This window comes from Alexandromys fortis, unplaced genomic scaffold, assembly GCF_014885135.2.
Source record: "Alexandromys fortis isolate MF-2015 unplaced genomic scaffold, M_Fortis_MF-2015_v1.1 scaffold_79, whole genome shotgun sequence".
NCBI lineage: Eukaryota > Metazoa > Chordata > Mammalia > Rodentia > Cricetidae > Alexandromys > Alexandromys fortis.
This window is the reverse complement of record NW_026067964.1, coordinates 104,225-127,897: the sequence shown is the minus strand read 5'-3', so window position 1 is coordinate 127,897 and position 23,673 is coordinate 104,225. Positions and strand designations below refer to the sequence as shown.

The following is a 23,673-nucleotide window of genomic DNA, read 5'->3' as shown; positions in this document are numbered from 1 at the left end:
GTAGGAGCTATTTCTGATAAAAGTTTATTACTCTGCCCTCCCTTTTGCTTCTCAACTCGTTTTAAACCTGGTAGTACTTTCTTACTATTTTCTAAATTTCAGGTTAGAAAAGATATTAATGAGTTTTACTTTCTGCATTTAAAGATAATAACAAATATAATAAATAATAGATGAAATAAGCCCTTTTTGAACAGGGTCTCTTTTTCTGTTTGTTTTTGAGACAGGGTTTCTGTGTAGCTTTGGAACCTGTCCTGGAACTTGTTCTATAGACCAGGCTGTCCTTGAACTTATATAGATCTGCTTGCCTCTGCCCCCGCCCCCGCCCCAAATGCTGGGATGAAAAGTGTAAGTGACCACTGCCTGGCTAAATAGGATTTCTTTATGAAGCCCTAGACTAGGCTGGCCTCAACTCAAAGATCCTTTTGAGTTGTTTCCCCAAGATGCCTTTGCTGTCCCCCCAAGTGCTGGAATTAAAGAAGTTAGCTACCACAGCCCAGCTCGACATAGCCTTTTAAAGACATTCATGTCTTCTCCCCTTGGTGGAAGCTAGTGCCTGCTGTCCTCCACTTAGCAGGTTAAAGTCTGTTATTACCAATTACCCTAAAGAAACAAGGTGGTAGCAGTAGGTATGACCCTACGGAAAACCAATACTACAAGCCTAAGGGGAAAAAATGACATAGTATTTGGAAATTGAAGAACACAACTTCCAGAGCCACTGGACACCAACTCTATGTTGTCTCATAGACACATAACTGATAGGGCTGCGTCTATAAAGTACTAGGCTCTGGTTTTCATCTCTGTCATGCATGTCACATTCTCACCTGGGGACAGAGAGAAAGTCACTAAAGAATTTGTAACAATACCTGGTCAGAGGGGGTTTTGATGATGACGTCATGCTATCCCTTTGTTCGGAACTGGAAACAGGACCAGTCTTCTCTTCTTTATCAGACACCATCTCATCCTGAGGCAACTGAGTCATGGTCTTTTCCACACAGGCATCTTTTATTTCGTCAGGAGATCTCGATGCTACATTCTGAGAAGTTGGCTCACTGTATTCCTTTTGAGGTTTAGGAGCTGCATGTGTGTTCTCTGAAGTAGGGAAAATGCCTTGTCCCATGCAAGACTCTTCTTCAAAGAGAAAAAAAAACAGAGAGGAGAGAGAAAAAGAGAGAGCATATTGAAATATTTTAAAAGTCAATTAAATAGGAGTATCTGAGGTATTCATGGTGTTCTATAAACCTAGCTCAGCAAAAACAATCTGTATTATATTAGTGGAGTAGACTATTAGGAATTACCAGTTGAAGTAGGGCATGCTGGTTTAAGCCTGTAATCCCAGCACTCAAAAGGCTAATATAAAAAGACTGTTGTGTTCGAGACCAGCCTGGTCTACAAGAGCTAGTTCCAGGACAGGAACCAAAAGCTACGGAGAAACCCTGTCTCGAAAATTTAAAAAAAAAAAGACTGTTGCGTAAGTTTTAGGCCAGCCTGGGATATACAGAGAGTTCTAGGCCAGCCTGTCCTTTAGAGTGAGACCCTATATTAAAAAAAGAAAAGAAAAATGATTTGGGGAACTGGAGGTTGCCAAAGCAGTAGACCAACAACAGTCTATGTGTTACACCAGGACTGACAAGTCAGGAAAAGAAAGTATAGAATACCCCAAGGAGAAAACAAGCGAGGGCATGAGCAAGCAAAAAAGAGATCATAGGACAGCTGGAAAGCATGCAATAATAAAAAGACTAAGCAACAAAAACAAGGAATCAAGACCAGCACTTAGGAGGCAGAGGCCGGTCTCTGTGAAGTCAGCCAGCCTAGTGAACACAGTGAGTTCCAGGCCAACCAGGGCTACATCTTGTATCTCTGGGCGTGGTTATACATGCTCAGAATCCCAGCAGGTGGGAGGCAAAGGCAAAAAGATTGCCAGAAGTTCAAGAACAGCTAAGAATAGACAATGAAATACTGTCTTAAAAAACAAAACAAATAGAACCCAGAATTATCTGTCCCACCAATGTGCAAATTGGCAAACAGCAACACAAAAACCATTAAAAGGCAAGTCAGCACCAGAACTGGGAAAATGCAGGACGAAGAACTCAAGTCTACTAGTAAAAATGACCAATGATTTCAAAGACACAAACATGTAAGTAAATAAAGTAATCAATTCAGGACCCAGAGAAGATTTAGCAACATGGATGTAACCAGATTTTGAGAGATGAGAACAGAGGTAGGGGAGAGCAGGGACAGGCAAAGAATAGAACACAAATAAAAGTGATGGAAATCACAAAGTGAATCAAATTAAAACCACAGTGAGAAAGCATTAACAATAGACCAGAACAGCTCTCTCCCAAAGATAATAACAAAATATAACATAGAACTGTAGTAACAGAAATAGCATATATGTATGTAGATATAAATATGTAATTCAGTAGAATAAAGGAAAAGTAATAAATATGCAATTACAGCCACTTGATTTTCAACAAAGGAACTAAGACAACGAAGAAAAGAGAGCCTAGTCTCTTCAATGAAGTGCTGAGAAACTTCACTGTGCATGCTGGTTACTCTCATTCAGAATGAAGCTAATTAGCTATCTCTTATCCTGTATAAAATTCAATTTAAGAGCTGGAGAGATGGCTCAGAGGTTAAGAGCACTGACTCTTCTTCCAGAGGTCCTGAGTTCAATTCCCAGCAACCATATGGTGGCTCACAGCCATCTATAATGAGATCTGGTGCCCTCTTCTGAAATGCAAGCATACACGGAAGGAATGTTGTATACATAATAAATAAATCTAAAAAAATGAAAAAGTTGTTTATTTATTTTTGGTTTTTCGAGACAGGGTTTCTCTGTGGCTTTGGAGCCTGTCCTGGAACTAGCTCTGTAGACCAGGCTGGTCTCGAACTCACAGAGATCCACCTCCCGAGTGCTGGGATTAAAGGCGTGCGCCATCATCACCCGGCGACAACTCAATTTAAAATGTGTCAAAGACCTTACTATAAATCTGAAATAACTGGAGTGTAATGTTAAAAAAAAAAAAAACTACTTCAGAATACAAGCATAATGAGGGATTTTGAAATATTATTCCTCTTCAAATTTAGTGTATCTGAGGTTTGTCAGAAACCTGTTTTTACACAAGGTATGGCTCTTAAAAAACTTTTAAAAAATTACTGCTAGTGCAATATTAGAGAGTAAGTTTCAAAAGAGAGAGTCAGTGGTTTGAGATATTAGATAAAAATGAGTGAGGATTTATTTCAAGCTCAAGATGCATCAGAAATAATCAGTGGTACTTAGCAAAAATAAAGTCATATTTAAATTGATCTCACCTGTTTTCTCAAAAACATTGAATTCCTTTGAACATACCTGTTCAAGAAAATATACAAAGTTTTAGAACTCCACTTATTAAGTAAAATTAAAATTCTATCCCCTTCATCATGCTATAATGAAAGCTCTTGAGTCAGAATTATACCACCAATTAAACATTTGCAAAAACGGGGCATTGCTGATATTAAACTGCTATAGAGCACAGTAGAAAAATAAAAGTTGTCAAATGTCTTTTATCTCAGGCATAATATTGATACCAACTGCCAAATAGAGAGAGAGAGAGAGAGAGAGAGAGAGAGAGAGAGAGAGAGAGAGAGAGTAACAGAGAATAACTTTCCATGTGTCATGAGTATCCAAGTCATGGTCGCACACAAGCTAAGCAAGGCACTACCACTGAAGTGCATCTCTGGCCCCTCAACTCAAACACCTTTAAAAAGCCAATTAACAAAATACTACATCATGGTCAATTAGTAGTCCATTTCAGAAATGTAAAAATGAAACAATATGATAAACGTCAACTTCACAACTTTACAAAGTTATATAATTCAAAAGAAGAAAATTATCCTTATTCACAGAACTATTCATACTTTAGGGGGGAAGTAAAAAAAAAAAAAAAACTAAGGGTTTTGCAGTGCTGCCCAGGCTGATTTCAAATTCCTGGATTCAAGCAAAGTCTATACTATGGCTACTCTGGGCTAGAACAGTGCAGGAGAAAGTTGGCTGTGGCAATCTAGAATCCCAACCTGGAAGGCAGAGGCAAAGTAATTCTGAATTTGAGTCCAGCCTCAAAATAAAAGAAAAAGACAGGGAGAAACTTTGTATATACAATATTTTATTGTTAAAACAAAATTTATAAAATAAAAGCTTATAAAATATATTGACAAATAAGGCCAGCAGGCATTTTTCTTTTTTTCTTTTTAAATCTTATTATTCTTATGTATCTGAATGTCTTGTCTGCATGTGTGTCTCTGCACAATGTGAGGTCAGTAGAGGGATCGGGGCCATTGGGACAGGAGTCACAGAGTAGTGAACCTCCATGTGGGTGCTGGGAATCGAATCCAGGTCCTCTGCTAGAGCAACAGTGCTTTTTAACTGATGAGCCAAGTCTTCAGCCCCATACATATTTTCTTAATATATTAATAGCATTGTATATTTTTCATTTGCATTTTACAATTTTAAGTCAATGGAGAAGGAGTAATGGGTGGTCAAAAGACAATCTCTGGTGTTATCCTCAGGAATATTAATCACCCCTTTGAAGACAAGTCACTCATCGGCCTGGTGCTTACCAATAAGCCTAGACTGGGAATTTCCTCAGGCTGCGGCTCTTGTTGCAGTTGCTGACTAGGATAGCTGTAGCTTAAAAGGCAGCAACCATTAAACAAGAGGACAACATCAATCTACCTCAAGACCCAGCAACACAATTTTTGGGCATATACCCAAAGGAGGCACACGCATAACACAATATTTGCTCAACCAGGTTCATAGCAGTTTTATTGTAATAGCCAACCAGAACCTGGAAACAACCTAGATGCTCATCGGTCAAAGAGCAGATAAAGAAAATGTAGTTCATTTACACAATGGAGCACTATTCAGCAGTAATAAGAAAAAAAAGACATCTTGAAATTTGCAGGCAAATGGATAGAACAAGAAAAAAAAAAACATTCTGAATAAGTTAACCCAGACTCAGAAAGACAAATATTACTGTACTTACTCATAAGTGGATATCAAACACAAAGCAAAGGATAACCAGTTTGCAGTCCACAACTCCAGAGAAGCTAGAACCCTCTTCCAGAAAGAGATGGAAGCAGATGCAGAGATCCACAACTAACCAGTGGGCTGAGCTACCAGAGTACCACTGAAGAAAAGAAGGAGCGTCAAGACCACAGTGGGGAAATCCACAGAAGCAGCTGACCCGAGCTAGTGGGAGCTCACTGACAACTGGGGTACCTACTTAGCCCTCTGAAAGCAGGCGACAATGGTGTGACTTGGGCAGTATGTGGAGTCACTGGCAGTGGGACCAGGATCTAACCCTAATGCATGAAGTGACTTTGTGAAGCCCATTCTCTATGGAGAGATACCTTGTCAGCCTAGGAGGGAGGGGAGGGGCGCTTGATCTTGCCTCAATAAGGAGTAGATGGATGGGGTGGGGAGAATGGGAAGAGAGGAGAGGGGGAGCTAGGAGTGGTATGTAAATAAGTAAATAAATAAATAAGAATATAGAAGTTGTTTCACAACAAAAGAAACAGAAATAAGTAATTCTTAAGCACATGGAAAGATGCTTAATTTTACCAATAAACACGAATAATTAAGAATATGGAATACAAAACTTTCCTATCGGATTAAATAAATAACAATGATACTTTGTCTACTACCAACAACTGTTGTCCTTCAACTTTTCTTTGGAGAACTTAATTTTAAATTGACTTCTCACAGTAAAGTCACTAATTATGAATATCAGAAACACAACAAAAACAAGAGGGTACTAGGAAACTAACAGTGAACAGGGACTGCATCTCTGAGGTCTGACTGGACTCCCTGAGGTAGCAATGACTGAGCTAAATCAGTGATGTTTCATAAGGAAATGCTCCATACAGATGGGACAACCAACGAAATGTATCAGGACGTGAAGGATTACAGAGCAGTAAAGGAACTGAAAGTCAATGTAATGTGGCTAGCAAGTGAGATTGAGACTAGTACAGAATGCCAGACAGCGGAACACATAGAGCTCAGAAGACAGACAGGAACACATAGGGCTCAGAAGACAGACAGGAACACATAGGGCTCAGAAGACAGACAGGAACACATAGGGCTCAGAAGACAGACAGGAACACGTAGGGCTCAGAAGACAGACAGGAACACGTAGGGCTCAGAAGACGGAACGGAACATATAGGGCTCAGAAGACGGAATGCAACATATAGGGCTCAGAAGACAGACAAGAACATATAGGGCTCAGAAGATCTGGTTGTATTCCCAAGAGCAAAGGAAAGGTTAACACATAATGAAGAAAATATTACTATTATTTTTCATGCATCAGAAAACTCTGAATCCAGAGTATGAAGTTGTTACTCTACAGCCCACAGTTACTAAGTGGGTGGCAGAGTGAAGATCCTGATTGACATGAAGTTATTGGCCTTATTTTCAGTCATTGTAGGTTTCCTGATTAATGTTCATTAATTATTTTTTGAACTGGTTAAAAATGGTCATCCCAAACTACCTTCAGCTGGAATACTAATGATGAGAAGTATCAGAAATATTTTTTCATCTGTTCGTCAGTCCGGCTATGTGTGTGTGTGTGTGTGCGCGTGCGCGTGTGTGTGTGTGTGTGTGTGTACATACGTACATATGTGTAAAAGTTTCAGGATAGATGTGAAGAATAAACAGATTCTTGACAATACAGCCAAGGCACTTGCTTAATAATCTCACCTCAGAGGCACACTCTTGACCATCGACTCCCAGAGAAATTGAGGACTTTTTGGCAGGAGGTGCAAGAATGTTTTCATCAGGACTGCAGTGAATTCTCTTCCTAGATATAAGATCCACCTTAGGAGGAGGCTTTTCAGAATCACCACTTCCAGAAGGAGACAAGCATATGGCATCTTGAACAACTGAAGTTGTTTGTAAACTCTCACTGCACAAAAAACACATAAAAAAACAATGAATCAGAAGCTACTTTATGAAGTAACTATTGCAATGAGAGTACTGAGGATCAGAAATACAAGCTAGTAAACAATGGTCCCAGCAGCAAAAATAGCAGTTCGGGATGTACTCATACTTAAAGGCTCACACAATTCAACAATACTGAATTAAATCTAAGGAACATATATAATGTGAATGCCACAGTACTAAATTTTAAAAAGCAAAGAACACTGACACGGAAAGAAAAATATAGGCCCCAGTATGTTACAGCATCTTTCCATATACAACTCTCAACAATATAGATCAATCAATCAATCAGACAGACAAAATACCTACTCACAAATACATAAAGTTTCAATAAGATCAAATAGATTTATACACAGCGCCATTTAACAAAACACCCACACAGAAGTTTGATTAAAGAAATCACAAATGCAAATAAAAATCCTTCTACTCAAAGGATGTGAGAAATGCCCGGTCAGCAAGCGCTGCCATGAGAATGAGAACCTGAGTTCAGACCTTCAGACCCACATGAAAGCCAGGGCAGCACTGTGTGCCTGTGACCTCACATACTGACTGACTGACAGGGGAAGGGGCAGTGGAGATTGGCTAGCCAGTCTAACTAAATCAGAGAGACGCCTGTCTGAAGAAAAATACTGAGTAAGGGATGAGAAATGGCTCAGCAGTTAAGAGTTCTTATTTCTTGGCTGGGTGTAATGGTATGCTCCTTTAATCCCAGCACTCAGGAGGCAGAAGCAGGTGGATCTCTGCTGAGTTTGAGGTCAGCTGATCTACATAAAGAGTTCTGGGACAGCAGGGGCTACATAGATTCTGTCTAAAAAAACAAAAACAAAACAACAACAAAAAAAGGGAAGAGGAGAAGGAGGAGAAAGAAGAGCTGGGCAGTGGTGGCACACACCTTTAAGCCCAGTACTCAGGAAGCAGAGTAACTCAGGAGGATCTCTGAGTTTGAGGACAGACTGGTCTACAAAGTAACTTTCAGGACAGCCAGGGCTATTTCGCAGAGAAACCCTGTCTCGAGAAACCAAAAACTAAAAGATAGAGGACCTGTTCTTGAAGATCCAGATTTAGTTTCCAGCAGCCACATGGCAGTTGACAACCATCTGTAACACCAGAACCCATACAGAAAAGCTGTGCTAAGTAGAAAGTTTATAGCTAAGACAGCTGCATTAACATTAGAAAGAAAAATGAGGCTGGGGTGAAAGCAGGACCCGTAGAGAAGTTGTCATAAAAACATGAGGTCCGTGTCCAAACACATTAACAAAAGCTGGGCATGGTGACATGCCACGTGTTCCACAGTTCGGGAGGTGGACAAAGGCTGACCTCTGCAGCTTCTTAACAAGCCAGACTGGCCCATCTGTTGAGGTCCAGGCCACTAACAGACTGTCTCAAAACCAAGGTGGCATCCAAAGCTGTATTCTGGCCTCCGTGCACACAGGTTACACACAAAAGAAAAACATCAAAATATAGTGAGCAATCAAAGCTTTAGAAAGGCAGTAACTGAATCCAAAGTTGGTAGATAGGAAGTGAAAGAAAATGGGAAGAAAGAATGATATAAACTAGCCTTAGACAGATGGTTAACCTATTAAAACAGAGAACATTGCCCCCAAAATGGTGACAAGGGGATAGATATTACAGTACCATTGAAATAAAAAGGATCATTAATACTTTGAAAACCATAAGCCAATAAACTGGAAACTCTAAAATAAATTCATAAATGTCTGGTATATATGACCAAAACTGAAACAAGAGTATATTGGGAAGGGGGAAAAAAACTAAATTGAGTAATAATCACTACAGAATTAAAATTGAAGTAGTAATAAAAAGTCACTCAATAAAGAGCTCAGAACCAGAAGAATTCACTATCAAATTTTACCACACTTAAAGAAAATCAATCTACTCAACAAAACTCTTTCAAATTTACTCCATGAGTAAATTACTCAAATTGCCTTACAAAACCTGATGACAGAGTAAAAACAGCTATGGATCAACAACATTCTTGCTGAAGACAATGTGGAAATCTTCAATTAAATATTTGTAGAAATAATTAAATAAGCATCCCTCCCTTGTAATTCCTCACATTCTCTTGAGGTCTTTCTCACTTTTCCTTAATCTATGTTTACTCAGATGAAAAAAAAAAAGTATCTTAAAAAGATCATATATCATGATAGAGTTGATTTCATCCCAGAGAGTGAGGATGACTTAACATATACAAATCAATAGCTGAGCTTAAAATACAGTCAAGAATAAACATCACATAATGATCTCAATAGATGAAGAATGAAGTCTCTGATAAAATTCAACATACCTCCATGTTAAAAACCCTTCAATAAGTATATATAGAAAGATGATATTACAACACAATAAAGGCTATATATGACAAACTCAGATAACAAATGGAACAAAAGTGAAAGCATTTCATCTAAGATCAGAAATAAGCTAGAGATTTCCACTCTGATTAATATAATACTTGAAATTCTAGTTTTAACAATTAAAAGAGATGAAAAAGACAGAAAAAGGAAACGAAGTCAAATTATTCCTAAGTGATTCTACACATAGAAAACCCTAAATATTCTACCCAAAGACTCTTAGGACAGGTAAATAAATGCAACAAGGCAGGATATAAAAATATACAAAAGTCAGCTGGGCGCTGGTGGCACATGCTTTTAATTCCAGCACTCAGGGGGCAGAGGCAGGCGGATCTCTGTGAGTTTGAGGCCAGCCTGGTCTACAAGAGCTAGTTCTAGGACAGGCTCCAAAGCCACAGAAACTAAAATCAAAACAAAAACAAAAAAAAAACCAAAACAATATTTCTATATAATAATAATAAACTCATTGAGAATGAAACCAGGAAAAGAATCCTATTCATAAGAGCCTTAAAAACAAAACAAAAATCCCACAGCAAGTAAAAGACTTAAGTGATTGAAATGACAAACACTGAAGAATCTGAAGACACTAAATGATGAAATGACCACCCAGGTTCATGGATCAGGGAAGTTAAAATTGCTACATCAGCTGAACTGGTTAAAGCAATTATCCTAGTTAGATTTTTGTCAACTTGACACAAGTCAGAGTCACCTGGAAAGTGGAACCTCAATGGAGACAATAACTCACAAACACTGGCCTGTAGGCAAGTCTGTGGAGCATTTTCTTGATTAATGATTGATAATGGAGGGCACGGGCCACAGGGATGGTACCAGCTCTGGGCCAGTGTCCCTGGAGAAAGCAAACCAAGCAAGCCAGTAAGCAGCATTTCTCCATGGCCTCCCCTCTGTCCCTTCCTCCAGTTCTGACTTCCCTCAATGATGGACTATAATTTGTTTTTTTTTAACTGATTTTTATTGAACTCTACATTTTTCTCTACTCCCTACCCTGTCCCTCTCTTACCCGGTTCAACCCTCCCCCAAGGTCCCCATGCTCCCAATTTACTCAGGAGATCTTGTCTTTTTCTATTTCCCATGTAGATTAGATCTATGTAAGTCTCTCTTAGGGTCCTCATTGTTGTCTAAGTTCTCTGGGATTGTGGTTTATAGGTTGGTTTTCTTTGCTTTATGTTTAAAAACCACCTATAAGTGAGTACATGTGATAATTGTCTGTGTCTGGGTACCTCACTCAAAATAATATTTTCTAGCTCCATCCATTTTCCTGCAAAACTCAAGATGTCATTATTTTTTTCTGCTGTGCAGTACTCCATTGTGTAAATGTACCACATTTTCAAAAATACGGAACGCTTCACGGATTTGCGTGTCATTTGGAAAGTAAAAAAGAAACCCTTTCCTCACTCCAAGCCGCTTTTGATCACACTGTTTAGTCACAGCAAGGTTTCTCTCTCTCCTGCTAGTTCCCAAATAACCACTCTGAGGCTTAATATTCATTACAAACTGTTTGTCCAATGGCTCAGGCTTATAACTAACTAGCTTTTACATCTTAAATTAACCCATTTCTATTAATCTATGTATTGCCACATTTCTGAGGCATTACCTCACATCTTACTTCTCTGGTAGCTGCTTGCATCTCCTAGACTCCGCCTTCTTTTTCCCCTGAATCTTTGTTTGGATTTCCAGTCTAGCTAGATTCTGTTCTGCCATATGCCAAAGCAGCCTCTTTATTAATCAATGGTAATAAAACATATTCACAGTATACAGAGGGGCATCCCACATCAAAAGTCAATGTAATTCTTTTCAGAATATTAAAGGCATTCATTCTCCATAGAACTAGAAAATACAATACAAAAATTCAGACAGAAGCACAAAAGTCTGAACAGCCAAAGCAATCCTGAGAAAATGAAGCAATGCATTAAGTATCAAAATACCTATTTCAAAATATACCAAAAGAACCACAGTAACAGAAACTGCAGGTCAGTAGCATAAAAATGAAATACAGGTCAAAAGAACAGAATAAATAAACAAACAAACCCATATATCTATAGCTAATTCTTAGCACAGGTTCTACAGCTGTAGAATAGACAGCTTCTTAAATAAATAGTGCTGGGAAAAACTTATGTCCACATATAGATTTAAAACTAGAATCACTGGGGCTGGAGAGATAGCTCTGCAGTTAAAAGCACTTGTTGCTCTTGCAGAAAATCTCGGTTCAGTCCTCAGCTTCCATATTGTAGTTCATAAACAACCACCTGATAACTCCCATTCCAGGGGATCAGTTGCCCTCTTCCAGCCCCCAAGGGAATCAAATGCATATACACGGTACATATACATACATGCAAGCAAAATACTCATACATATGCAATAAATCTAAGAACAAGCCAAAATAAAAACTCTCAAAAATCAAACCAAACAAACAAAAAAACCTAGACACTTTGTCTCATCCTGCATGTGCATGCACACACATAGAAACCTCCAAATGAATCAAAAATCTTAACCTCAGACTTGGAACCTTGAAAATATTAGAAACACTGTTGCGGGAGGTCCTTCCAGCCCTCCAACCAATAGCTGCTGTGATACTAGCCCATTGGGGCGTGGTCTCTCTCCCTTTAAAAAAGCGGCTATTTCCTCTGCTTGCTCTCTTCACTTCCTGCTCCACCGGAGACTAGACTCCCTTCCTGGTTGTGCAGATGGCTGTTGTCTGGGACGGTGATCTGTAAGTTTTCCCCTTTAAATAAATAACACCCTATTAATCATAACTCCAAACTGGTGTGGCCTTGTTCGTGACTTACGCCTTCAAAACACAAGATAAACATGCTGCTCCAACAGCTTGGGAAGTAAAAAGTCAATGAACAAATGGAATTAAACCAAATTATAGAGCTTCTGAAATGAAAGAGACAGAGTAGAAAGAACCTACAGAAATCAAAAAAGCAGGAAATTGTTTGCAGCTCTTTATCGCAATAAGATGAGTGCTGACTGAGAAGCCAAAGACAATGGCACTGGGTTTTGATTCTATTCCATGTACTGGCTTTGTGGGAACCTAGTCCGTTTAGAGCCTCACCTTCCTAGACCTGGATGGAGGTGGGTGGTCCTTGGACTTACCACAGGGCAGGGAACCCTGATTGCTCTTTGGACTGGAGAGGGAGGAGGAGGGGGACGCAAATGGAAGGAAGTGAGGAGGTGAAAATGTGTAATAATAATAATAAAATAAAATAAATAAAAAAGGAAAAAAATTAAAAACATTTCAAAGCAAATTTAAAAAAAGATTAATACAGAAACATAAAAATAATTTTTTAAAACTAATTTGTGTGCTGGGGAAGACACAGTGTGCACAGCATATGTTCGAGTTCAGAGTACAACTTGTAAGAGTTCTTTCTCTCTTCCACCATGTGGATTCTGGGGCGCAAACTCAGGTCACGAGGCAAGTAAACAAGTGGCTTTACCTGCTGTGTTATCTTGCCAGTCCACACACAGAATTTTTTAAAAGGCAGTATGTATTATACACCTTTAATCCCCGTACTCAGGAGGCTGAGGAAGAAGACTGAGAGCTAAGCAAAGCCAGGCTACAATGGCAGACCCATACAAATGCACATATGGACATGCTGGAACAAAACCCTTTCTTTATACAACCAATACACTAATTAAAACTAAATTAAAAATGGACAACTGATCTCAAATTCTCAAAAGCACAATTGTTCAATAAACTTCTAAATAATGCAATATCAGTTATATCAAAATTCTACCTTATTCCAGTCTAAATAGCTAATATTAAACAAAACAAAACAAAAAGTAAAAATGCTGGCAATGATGTAAAAGAAGAAACCCTTATAGATCACTGAATATAAAATCAGTGCAGTCATTACAGAAAACAGGATGGAGGTTCCTCAAAAATCTAAAGATAGGCTTTCTTTTTCTATCCCCCTTCTGAAGAGATAACTTCTGCCTTCCTCTCCCTCTCTCTCTCCCTGCACCAACTTCCTCAGGCTTGTGCACGTTTTTCTCTCTCTTAATAAACTCTTAAAAGTGGGGGGGAAATTATAAAGATAGGATCATCTACCTCATGATCCACATATACACAGAACTGAAGGAAATGAAGTCAGCACGTAAAAAGAAACACCCACGCTTTTTGTGATACTATTAATGGCAGTCAAGTTATAGAAACTAAGGCATCAGACTAAGTGCCCATCAACAGATGAGTACATAGAGAAAATGTCTGGGCACATACTACACATACACACACACACACACACACACACACACACACACACACATCTTTTATTCAACTAAAAGGAAAACTGAAATTTATTACTAGCAAGACAATGAACAGAACTAGAATATTGTGAAATATGTGAAATAATCCATAAACAGAAAAACAATCACATTTTCTCTCATATATAGACATTAAAAACAAACAAAAAACCACAAACAAAGAATCTCACAAAAGCAGCAGGACTTTAGGACAAAAAAGAGAGGAGCAGTCCAGAAAGTGGAAGAGGGTGGAACAGAGAACAGACAAGGTCCAAACACGACATGTATCCATGGAAATGGCACAATGAGCATCATTAACAAACTAATAGTTGTGATTTTATAAAAAGAAACGACAGTGTATAGTTCAGTTGTTCAATACTTGATTCATGATGTGCCTTTCCTCCTGGGAAAACAGTTTAGCTCTTTTGTTTTGTTTTGTTTTGTTTTACCTGTGGTGACCTCTTTCTACTGTGTTTCCAGATTTGACCAATATAGGTGCTGGCAGTAGAGAGCTTGGCATTAACTGCATGGAGGCATCAGTAAATCCTTCTGTTGTATTAGTTGGGATTTCCACCAAAGTTAAAATGAATGCTTGTTCATCTTCTCCATCTTGCTCTGGATTAGCAAATAGATTCACTGTCAAAGTTAAAAAACAGGAATGAAAAGCCAAACCAAGAGGTAGCCAAAAATCATTATTTCATCTCTAAAAAGAGTCTCATGACTTACAATGCCAAACCTAAATAAAAAACTAAAATACACCCTCCAACCCCCTACCCCGAAATTATACAGGATATTTTGTGGGAAGCATTTATAATTTTTAATAAAATGGGTAAACTTCACGCATATTTTATGACTGCCATTGCCAATGGCTTATTATTAAGTCTATATTGTGCTTTTCCATAGTTACATGAAAGCAAGATGTAGTGGAACACACCTTTAATGCTAGCACTGAGAGGAAGAGAGGCAGGAGTATTTCTGTGAGTTTGAGGCAAGCCTGGTCTACATAGCAAGCTCCAGGACTACACAGAGAAACCCTGTCCCTAAAAATAAATAAATAAATGAATAAATGAATGAATAAATAAATAAATTTATACAGTAAATTATCTATGATACTTGCTGGAAGCAGTCTTCATACCTGTTACGTCTTGAGGATTGATCATATTTTCTTGTTGGACTTCTAGAATATTAGATGGAACACTCTGTCATTTAAAAAAAATTGAAAAGATACTGAGCTTGAGAAAATTTGACAATTTGACATATGGTAAAAAGACAGTATCTCCCAACTTAAAGGCTTATCTTAAATGTACAATTTTAAGTGTTCTTAAGACTTTTGGTTGTGTCAATGAACATCTGACTGACTTACATAAGCTTTAAATATCCCAATTAAGTTGTCAGAAGTGAGTATTCTATGATTTCTGAAGTGTCAGGGTGGAAGTCCATGTTCCCATTGCAGCAGACCCTTGAGTAGGTAACACTGCAATGGAGATAAACTACTTTCCTTGCCTCCACTGTGGTCCCTCCTGTTTTACACAAACTACCAATATATAGATTGCAATTCTCTAATGTTAAAAATCTCCAGGATTTCATTTTTGAAACAATGCCAACAATTGACTCAAGTAAGGGTCGTCAATAGATACCAAAGATAGTGGGAAACAAGAGCTGGGTCTCACTAGACCAATTTCTAACATAAAGGAGGAAAAAAACCAAACAAACCTTATAACCAAGAAATCTCACAGATACCATCCTAGCCAAGTGATTAGAAGTATTTCCACTAATGGGTCAAAATGACATTATGCCACACAAAAGGAATGACACAGCATTGCCTGTCTACTGATCTAGCCCTAAAATTGTACAGTATGGGTCATACTAATTCTGAATGCAGCACTCACTGACATTCTCTGTGAGACACAACCTTTTTTTTATTAAAGCTATTATTTATGATTACAACTCATATTTGTAACTTACTCTTAAACAGACCAAGTCTTATTATATCTATTAATTCCTAAGAAGAAAAATAGTTGAGCATTAGCATTCATTACTCTCTAAATTAAAACAAAAAAAAAGATTTTTATTTTTACTTCTGTGTCTGCATATGCTATGTGTGCGGGTGCCCTTAAGAAGCCAGAGACAACTGACATGGGTACTAGGAATCAAACTTGGATCCTTAAGAGTACATTTTCTTAACTGCTGAGCTATCTCTCTAGCCCTTATTTATGGTGTGTGTGTGTGTGTGTGTGTGTGTGTGTTAGGAGCACTTGTAAAGGTCAGAGGAAGACTTGATGGAGCCCATTCTCTGCGTGAGTCTTAGTTAAACTCAGGTTTTGAGGTTTGGTGGAAAGTGTCTTACCCACTGAGCCATCTCGCCAGCCATCAATCACTGAGGAGATGGCTCAGCAGGTAACCTGAGTTCACCATCCCCAGAACCTATATGGTGAAAGAAGCAAAATCCCAAATACTGTGTTCTGACATCTCAGCAAGCAACATGGTTATCTGCATGCATGCCTATGTATATAAACATACACACATACTCTCATACACTCACACAATTAAAGTATCTACAATGATGTAGAGCCAGATCAACAAACAAACAAAAAAAGAAATTAACAATGACTCCAAAGAAACAGAGTATGTGAAGTTCTTACAAGATTTTTGTAACTTTACTCGACTGAAATTATTTCAAAAGAAAAATATTTTAAAAAATTAAAAACTTGGGGAGCAACAGAAATCTCATAACGTTGGTTACAGACAAACTCCTTATTTTCTACTTCCTTTAACGTATCACGATGTTCTATACCCTTTTTGTTTTTTTGGTTTTTTTTTTTTTTTCGTTTGTTTGTTTTTTGAGACAGGGTTTCTCTGTAGCTTTGGAGCCTGTCCTGGAACTAGCTCTTGTAAACCAGGGTGGCTTCAAACTTACAAAGATCTGCCTTCCTCTGCCTCCTGAGTGCTGGGATTAAAGGCATGCTATACCTATTTTTAAAATGTTCCTTTCCCTTTAACAAGCTAATTTATTCTCTCCTTCAAAACTCAAGCACTCTTCTATCCAAGAAACTTTTTAAAGACAATATTAATTCCTGACTCTCATTTCCAGAGATTAAACTGGGAGTGAAGGATACCACAAGAGTCTTGTTCCAACGTCTATCACAACACCCATCAAAATAGGCCAATCCATTCATTCACTCATGTTTCCAAAGCTTTGTATCTCAGTGACTCGGTGTCAGCCATGTAGTATCTCAGTAAACATTTGTTCTATGGATGAATTCTTGAGATCTAGACCTAAGGTATAAGAAATTAATTTCTCAAGCTTTTATAACAAATCTGGCTAATAACTTGTATCACAATTGGGGGTAGAACGACCCTTCCATGGGAGTCGCATATCAGATATTTATTTTACAAATAATGATAATAGCAAAACTACAATTATGAAGTAGCAATGAAAAAATTTTATGGTTGGGGGTCACCACAAAAAGAGGAACTGTACTAAAGGGTCACACAGCGTTGGGAAGGTTGAGAACCATTGCTCTACGGTCTTAGAGGGGTCAAGACACCAAAAACACAGCACAAGTTCTACCACATCCTGTTTTTTTATTTGGTTTTAAGACAGGTTTTTGCTTTGTTTTTTTTTTTGAGACAGGGTTTCTCTGTAGCTTTGGAGCCTGTCCTAGAACTAGCTCTTGTAGACCAGACTGGCCTCAAACTCACAGAGATCCCCCTGCCTCTGCCTCCCTAGTGCTGGGATTAAAGGCGTGAGCCACCACTGTCTGGCTTTGAGACAGGTTTTTACAGAGCCTCAAGCTTCAGGGCTCCAGGGATCCTCTTCCCTCAGCACAGGCAAGGGTCACCACATACTGCCCACAGTATACTCTGGCCGAGGTCAAACTAGGACCACAGATGTGAGGAGCTGGCAGGAAGCAGAAAGGGGCTAACCAAAGAGTGCTAGAAAATGAGTGATGAAACTGGTTGAATGAACATACATACTTGGGGGTTTTGTTTGCTTTAAAAACAGGGTCTTACAACATAGATCAGAGTGGCCTGGAACTCACAGAGGTCTGCCTACCTCTCTCTCTCAAGTGCTGGGATCAAATGTGTGTACCACCACACCCAGCTTGGTTTTGGTTTTTGAGATAAGGTCTTGCTATTTAACTCAGGCTAAACTAGTTCTTGTTACATAGCCCAGGTTGCCTTGAAACTTGAATACTCCCGTTTCTACCTAAGAGTTGGGATTACAAGTCTGAGCCTCTACATAGGTCAGGCTGAATTTAGATATTAATAAGAGGCCTACTGAACTGGATAGGATAGAGTTTACTATATGCAACTGCTTTTCTAAACGGAGAAACCACTACCCATATTGCACTCTAGATTCCTTTACCTCTGGCACAGGAAGCATGAGCATGCTGCTGCCTTTAGAGTTTTCTGTGATGGGCTCTTCAGGAGGACTCTCACCAAGACCCTGACCTGAATCAAGAGTGTGGATCCCTATCGCAGATGAAGCAACTGCAGTACACAACATCTGAACCTCTTCCAAGTTCTCCTCTTGGTCTTCACTTCTGAAACTGTTTCAGTACATTATTTTAAATTAGCTAACCAAACATGAAATTATTTTTTAAGACTAAGTATTATCATTTAATGTGATATTTTCAAGCTTTAAAAGTGTTAACTAGAATAGAATTCTTCCAGCTACTACCTGCAGCAGACGCTAAGGCACAATATAAATTTAATGCCAGTATTCCTGCCCTTTTACCTTGCACTCCGGAGTGCTTCTTGAGAAACACTGGTAACTGCACCATCATGGACACATGGCAATTGGTTCTGCTCCTTCGTTTCTGCTGGCTCAAGGCTTTTATCTTCTAATTCTACTGCTTTGGAGTCATTTTCCTCAGGCTCTTTAAAAACAAACAAAAAACAAGAAAAATACATTTAAGATACAGTTCAAAACTGCCAGGTGGTGGTGGCACACTGTTGAAGCCTGTGTCGCTCCAACACAGGTAACTATTTTTCCTAACTGGACTGATACGGAGAATAATCAGACACAACTCAGACACAACTTACAGGGTCATCATGGAAGGGCATCTCAGGGTTCTTTCTCCTGACCATCTCCCGCGTTTATTATCCAAACAGCTTATATACCATCACATCAATTGAGCAGGAAAATACATTAGGCTGTCTGCTAGGTAACCAGGTGAATGGCCTTCTGTCACTTCTGGCTGTAATCAATATAGCACACTGGCTGTTCCTGTATAGCCTGCTCTATTTATGAGAGAGTCTGTCTGGCAGCTTCTGAAAGCTGCCTGCTAGAATTTGGATCACTGTTTCCTTTAAGTATTTCATTTAAAGGCTCAAGGTCTTCTGTAGGAAACCTTAAATAAGACCTTAGCCATTGTATATTTCCTAACAACCTTTGAAAGTCATTAAGAGTTTTTACGTCATCCTTCCTGATTTCTATCTTCTGAGGCTTAATTTCTTTGGGGTATAACATATGACCTAGATATTGAAAAGGTGGGTGCCTCTGTACTTTCTCAGGAGCAATAATTAACCCTACATGGCTTAGACTCTGTTGTAACAATCCATATGTCTCTAGTAAAGTATCCTCATTTCTATGAGCCAGCAGAATGTCATCCATGTAATGAATAACATAGACCTGTGGAAATTGATTTCTAACTTCTTGTATAGCTTGAGCTACAAATTTCTGGCATAAAGTAGCACTATTCAACATGCCCTGGGGCAAAACATTCCACTGATATCTCCTCATTGGCTCTCTGAAATTAACTGAAGGAATACTAAAAGCAAATCTTTGACAATCTTGTGGCGCTAAAGGAATTGTATAAAAACAATCTTTCAAATCTAAGATAATCTTATGCATGCCTTTTGGTATGGCTACTGGAGACGGCAGCCCTGGTTGTAATGCTCCCATTGGCTGCATGGTTGCATTGACCTCTCTTAAATCCTGAATTAACCTCCACTTTCCTGATTTCTTTTTAATAACAAAAATTGGAGAGTTCCATGGAGAATTGGATGGTGAAATATGTCCACTATCCAGCTGTTCCTGCACTAACTGCTGGGCATCTTGTGGTTTTTCTTGTGTTAGAGGCCACTGACTCACCCATACAGGTTCATCACTTTCCCATATTATCGGGTCTGCATGGAGTGCAGGTCTATCAGCGACCTCTCCTAAAAATACCCTAATCCTGCTCTAGAAGGTCTACTACTGTCTGATATAACAGGATCCACCTTTCCCTTATTATCCTTGCCTAGACCTTGATTAGATAATAACCCTTGTTGATTATTAAACATCTGATTAGTAACAGTTGTGCTGGGAGAATATAAATATACTCCCATTCTGGACATAATATCTCTGCCCCATAAATTCACAGGTAAATGAGGAATAATATACGGCTTAAAAGTTCCTTCATGGCCTTCCTCATCTTTCTAGTGCAGTTCACTGCTACTCTGTTCAGGATTTCTAGTCTGACCAATTCCTTGTAACCGTGTAATAGTCTCCGTTTTTGGCCACTTAGAAGGCCACTGACTGGTAATTATGACGGAAATATCTGCGCCAGTATCCAGGAGGCCAGAAAATCTTTTTCCATTTATAAACAAAGTGAGTTCTGGTCTCTGAGGACCTATGGTCTGTACCCAAAATGCATTAGACGAACCAAATCCGTCTTCTCCTCTCTTTTCCTTTTAGGGTCTGACCCGCCTTTACTACAGAAACTCCCTTAGGTGAATGAACCATCATCTTGATCTCTCCCTCAAAGTCAGCATCTATGACTCCAGGAGCCACTAAGATCCCTTGCATTGCACACGCCTTTAATCCCAGCACTCGGGAGGCAGAGTCAGGCGGATCTCTGTGAGTTCAGGGCCAGTCTGGTCTTCAAGAGCTAGTTCCAGGGCAGGCTCCAAAGCTACAGAGAAACCCTGTTTCAAAAAACCCAAACCAAAACCAACCAAACAAAGATACAGTTCAAAATAGTATACCTATATCTCTATATTATAAGAATAATCTCTCTTAAAAGATTCATGATCCCTTCAAGTTTCTCATACTCCAAAAATCAGTTTATTCACAAGGCAGAAGAATGGGATTTGCCAAGACTTTTGAAAAGGAAATATGATTAATGAAACCTATACTGTATATATTTCATTCCTGGCTGCCAAAGCAATTACATCCCCTTTTATGGTAATAGCATTATAGCATCATAATCAAAAGCAGTACTATAAGTGCCCACCATCAAGACGTAGTTCAACCTCAGGACCCACACATGAGAGGAGAGAACCAACTCCCACAGGTTCTCACATCTTTTGTGGTACATGCACACTGCATGTACACACACCCACACATTTGTACAGGCACACACTCATGTACATACTTGCACATACACTCATACCCACACATGTAATACATGGTTAAAAATGATTACAAACCCACAACAAAAGGGGATTAGAAGTGAGTACAAAATGGTCTGTCTAATTTCACCACACCAGATGTCTTGAAAAAGTATAATATGTGTGACGGGAACGGTTCAAAGGATAATGGCATTTGCCAACAAGTCTAACAAACTTAGTTCAACCTGTGAGCCTCACATTGTAGAAGAAGAGGACTCTAGCAAGTTATCCTGTAACTACCACACATGTACCGTGGCAAGTGTACCGGGATGCATGTGAACGTATGCATGCCTACACACACAAAATAAATGCAATAAAAAGTTTAAATGATATCACAAAGAGGAAGGAAAGTACTGCTAAAAAAAAAAAATAAAAGGAGTAATGTGAACCTAGGCAGAGGGGTGGGGTTGGAGCAAACTGAAAGCCCACACATGCACTTGTGGATACTGCTCAAGTTAGTTCCTTAACTACCTGCATATACATATACTGTGTCAGACACTGCTGTCTGAAAGCAAAACTCAGATTTCAGGAACCCAAAACTAGGGAGGAATGATGTTAATTATCCAGATTTTTTAAAACATGAATTCAATGACCTAGGACTGCTATAACTTCCACTGCTTTTCCTAAGGAATCAGGACTTTGACAAGAAGAGGAGGTGGAAAAAGAAACAAAACTAAGAGTTAACATGAACATTATAACATAATAAGACGTGCGTGTGTGTGTGTGTGTGTGTGTGTGTGTGTGTGTGTGTGTATTTTGGTTTTTCGAGACAGGGTTTCTCTGTGGCTTTGGAGCCTGTCCTGGAACTCGCTCTATAGACCAGGCTGGTCTCGAACTCACAGAGACCCGCCTGCCTCTGCCCCCTGAGTGATGGGATTAAAGGCGTGCGCTTTAAATGAGGGAGCTCAAGAGATGGCTGAATAGTTAAAAATACTTTTGCTCTTGCAGAAGATCCAAGTTTGACTACCAGCTTCCACACAGCAGCTCACAACCATTTGTTAGTCCAGTTCCTAGGGATCTGACATACCCTTCTGGCTTCAAGAACCAGGCACATATGTGAGGCATAAATATACATACAGACAAAAAATAAAGTAAGCAGTTGCTGTACAAGCCTGATGACCTGATTCCAATCCTTGAAATCCATGGCACAAGGAGAAAACCGAAACCTAACCTCTGTCCTCCACAGGTATAGAGTGGCACACATGCCCACACATACAAACACAAGAGGTAAGACTTAAAATAATTTTTAAAAGATATGTATCATTAGCTAAATTTACAATAAAATTCTGCTTCGCATCAAGGTAGTTATAATATAAAAGATAAATAATAGTGCCTGGGAGAGCTATGCATGTAAAGGACCTTTAATATTTGTTTACCACGTGTGAGTCCCTGAGTTCAACCTAAAGCACCACTAACAACTGGAAGGAGACAGAAAATAAAATTCGGTGCAGTTGGAAGAGTGAGAAAGGAGGATTCCATGTTCAAAGCCAGCCTAAGCTACACAGTGAGTTCCCGGACAGCTTTGGAATGCATAGCAAAACCTTCTCATTCGTGTGTGTGTGTGTGTGTGTGTGTGTGTGTGTGTGTGTGTATGAGAGACAGACACAGACAAAAACTCTCATAGAGAGCAGGTTAAAAATATAAAATGACGCAACTACTTTTTTTTATTAATTTAACTGCAACAAAATATAAAATCACAGTAAATAATATCTTCTTAAAAACAACTTAATAGTTACACCAAAGATTAAACACATAGGCCGGGGTATTTACAGATCAGTGATAGAGTGAATGCTTAGTATGTATAAAGTCTAAATTCAACCCCTAGCACAAGAGGGAAAAGAAGCTCAAAATAGAATTAACGCATGGCCCAGAAATTTTACTTTGTTAAGTATAAACCCAAGAGAAGTGCAAACACATGCCCACCTGAGTGTTTTCAGCAGCATTATCCATTACAGAGAACAGGCACACATATCCCTCATGCTCACCAACAGATAATAAAACAATGTGGTATACTGATACAACCAAGTCTTACTTGGCAATAAAAAGAAACAAGGGCTAGTGAGTAGTGGAAAATATGGCAGAAGGAAAGAACCAAGTCCACAGATTGTCTTCCCGTTTCCACACACTCATTCCCCACTGCACACACACAATAGTAAATTTTTAAAGGTATTTTATATATGTTACCACATAAATGAATCCTAAAAACACTGTGCTAAGTGAAAACATCAGACTGGATTATATTTTATGTTTCTATTCACATGACATGTCTAGAATATGCAAATGTACAAAGGCAAATATAAATTAGTGGTTGCTTAAGATTGAATAGTAGATGATGGCAATTACACAGTTTGGTGAACAGAACACCACTAATTATAAACTTTAGCTAGATAAAGTGTACTGTATATGAATCATGTCTCAATAAAACACAATACTTTTTATTTAGATAGCCTTCACCTCCAGAGGGCTGGATTACAGTGTTCCTCCCTCTCCCTTTCTCCCTCTCAAAATACATGTGAACAAACTATTCACACACATAAAAGTTTAAAATAAAACTTAAAACTCTATCACTACAGGAGTCACACATGCTGTAGTGAGCATGTAAAGGTCAGAGGTCAAGCTCAGGTCTACAGGCTTATGTGGCAGTGCCTTTACAGACAAGCCATCTCACCCTACAGTATCTTCTGTCAATGGAACTT

The 23,673-nt window shown here is 38.9% G+C and overlaps 1 protein-coding gene across 1 annotated transcript in view; it reads right to left on the bottom strand.

Annotated features, from left to right (window-relative positions):
• Positions 1–23,673, bottom strand: part of Bdp1 (B double prime 1, subunit of RNA polymerase III transcription initiation factor IIIB) — a 94,799-nt gene that overhangs the window by 6,323 nt on the left and 64,803 nt on the right. Inside the window, exons 31-37 of the mRNA XM_050153811.1 lie at positions 18,339–18,480; positions 17,967–18,150; positions 14,733–14,796; positions 14,047–14,233; positions 6,735–6,939; positions 3,313–3,349; positions 864–1,128 (exon numbers count right to left, since the gene is read on the bottom strand). Of these exons, the coding sequence (XP_050009768.1) occupies positions 864–1,128; positions 3,313–3,349; positions 6,735–6,939; positions 14,047–14,233; positions 14,733–14,796; positions 17,967–18,150; positions 18,339–18,480 (1,084 nt within the window). The remainder of the gene's footprint in view (positions 1–863; positions 1,129–3,312; positions 3,350–6,734; positions 6,940–14,046; positions 14,234–14,732; positions 14,797–17,966; positions 18,151–18,338; positions 18,481–23,673) is intronic.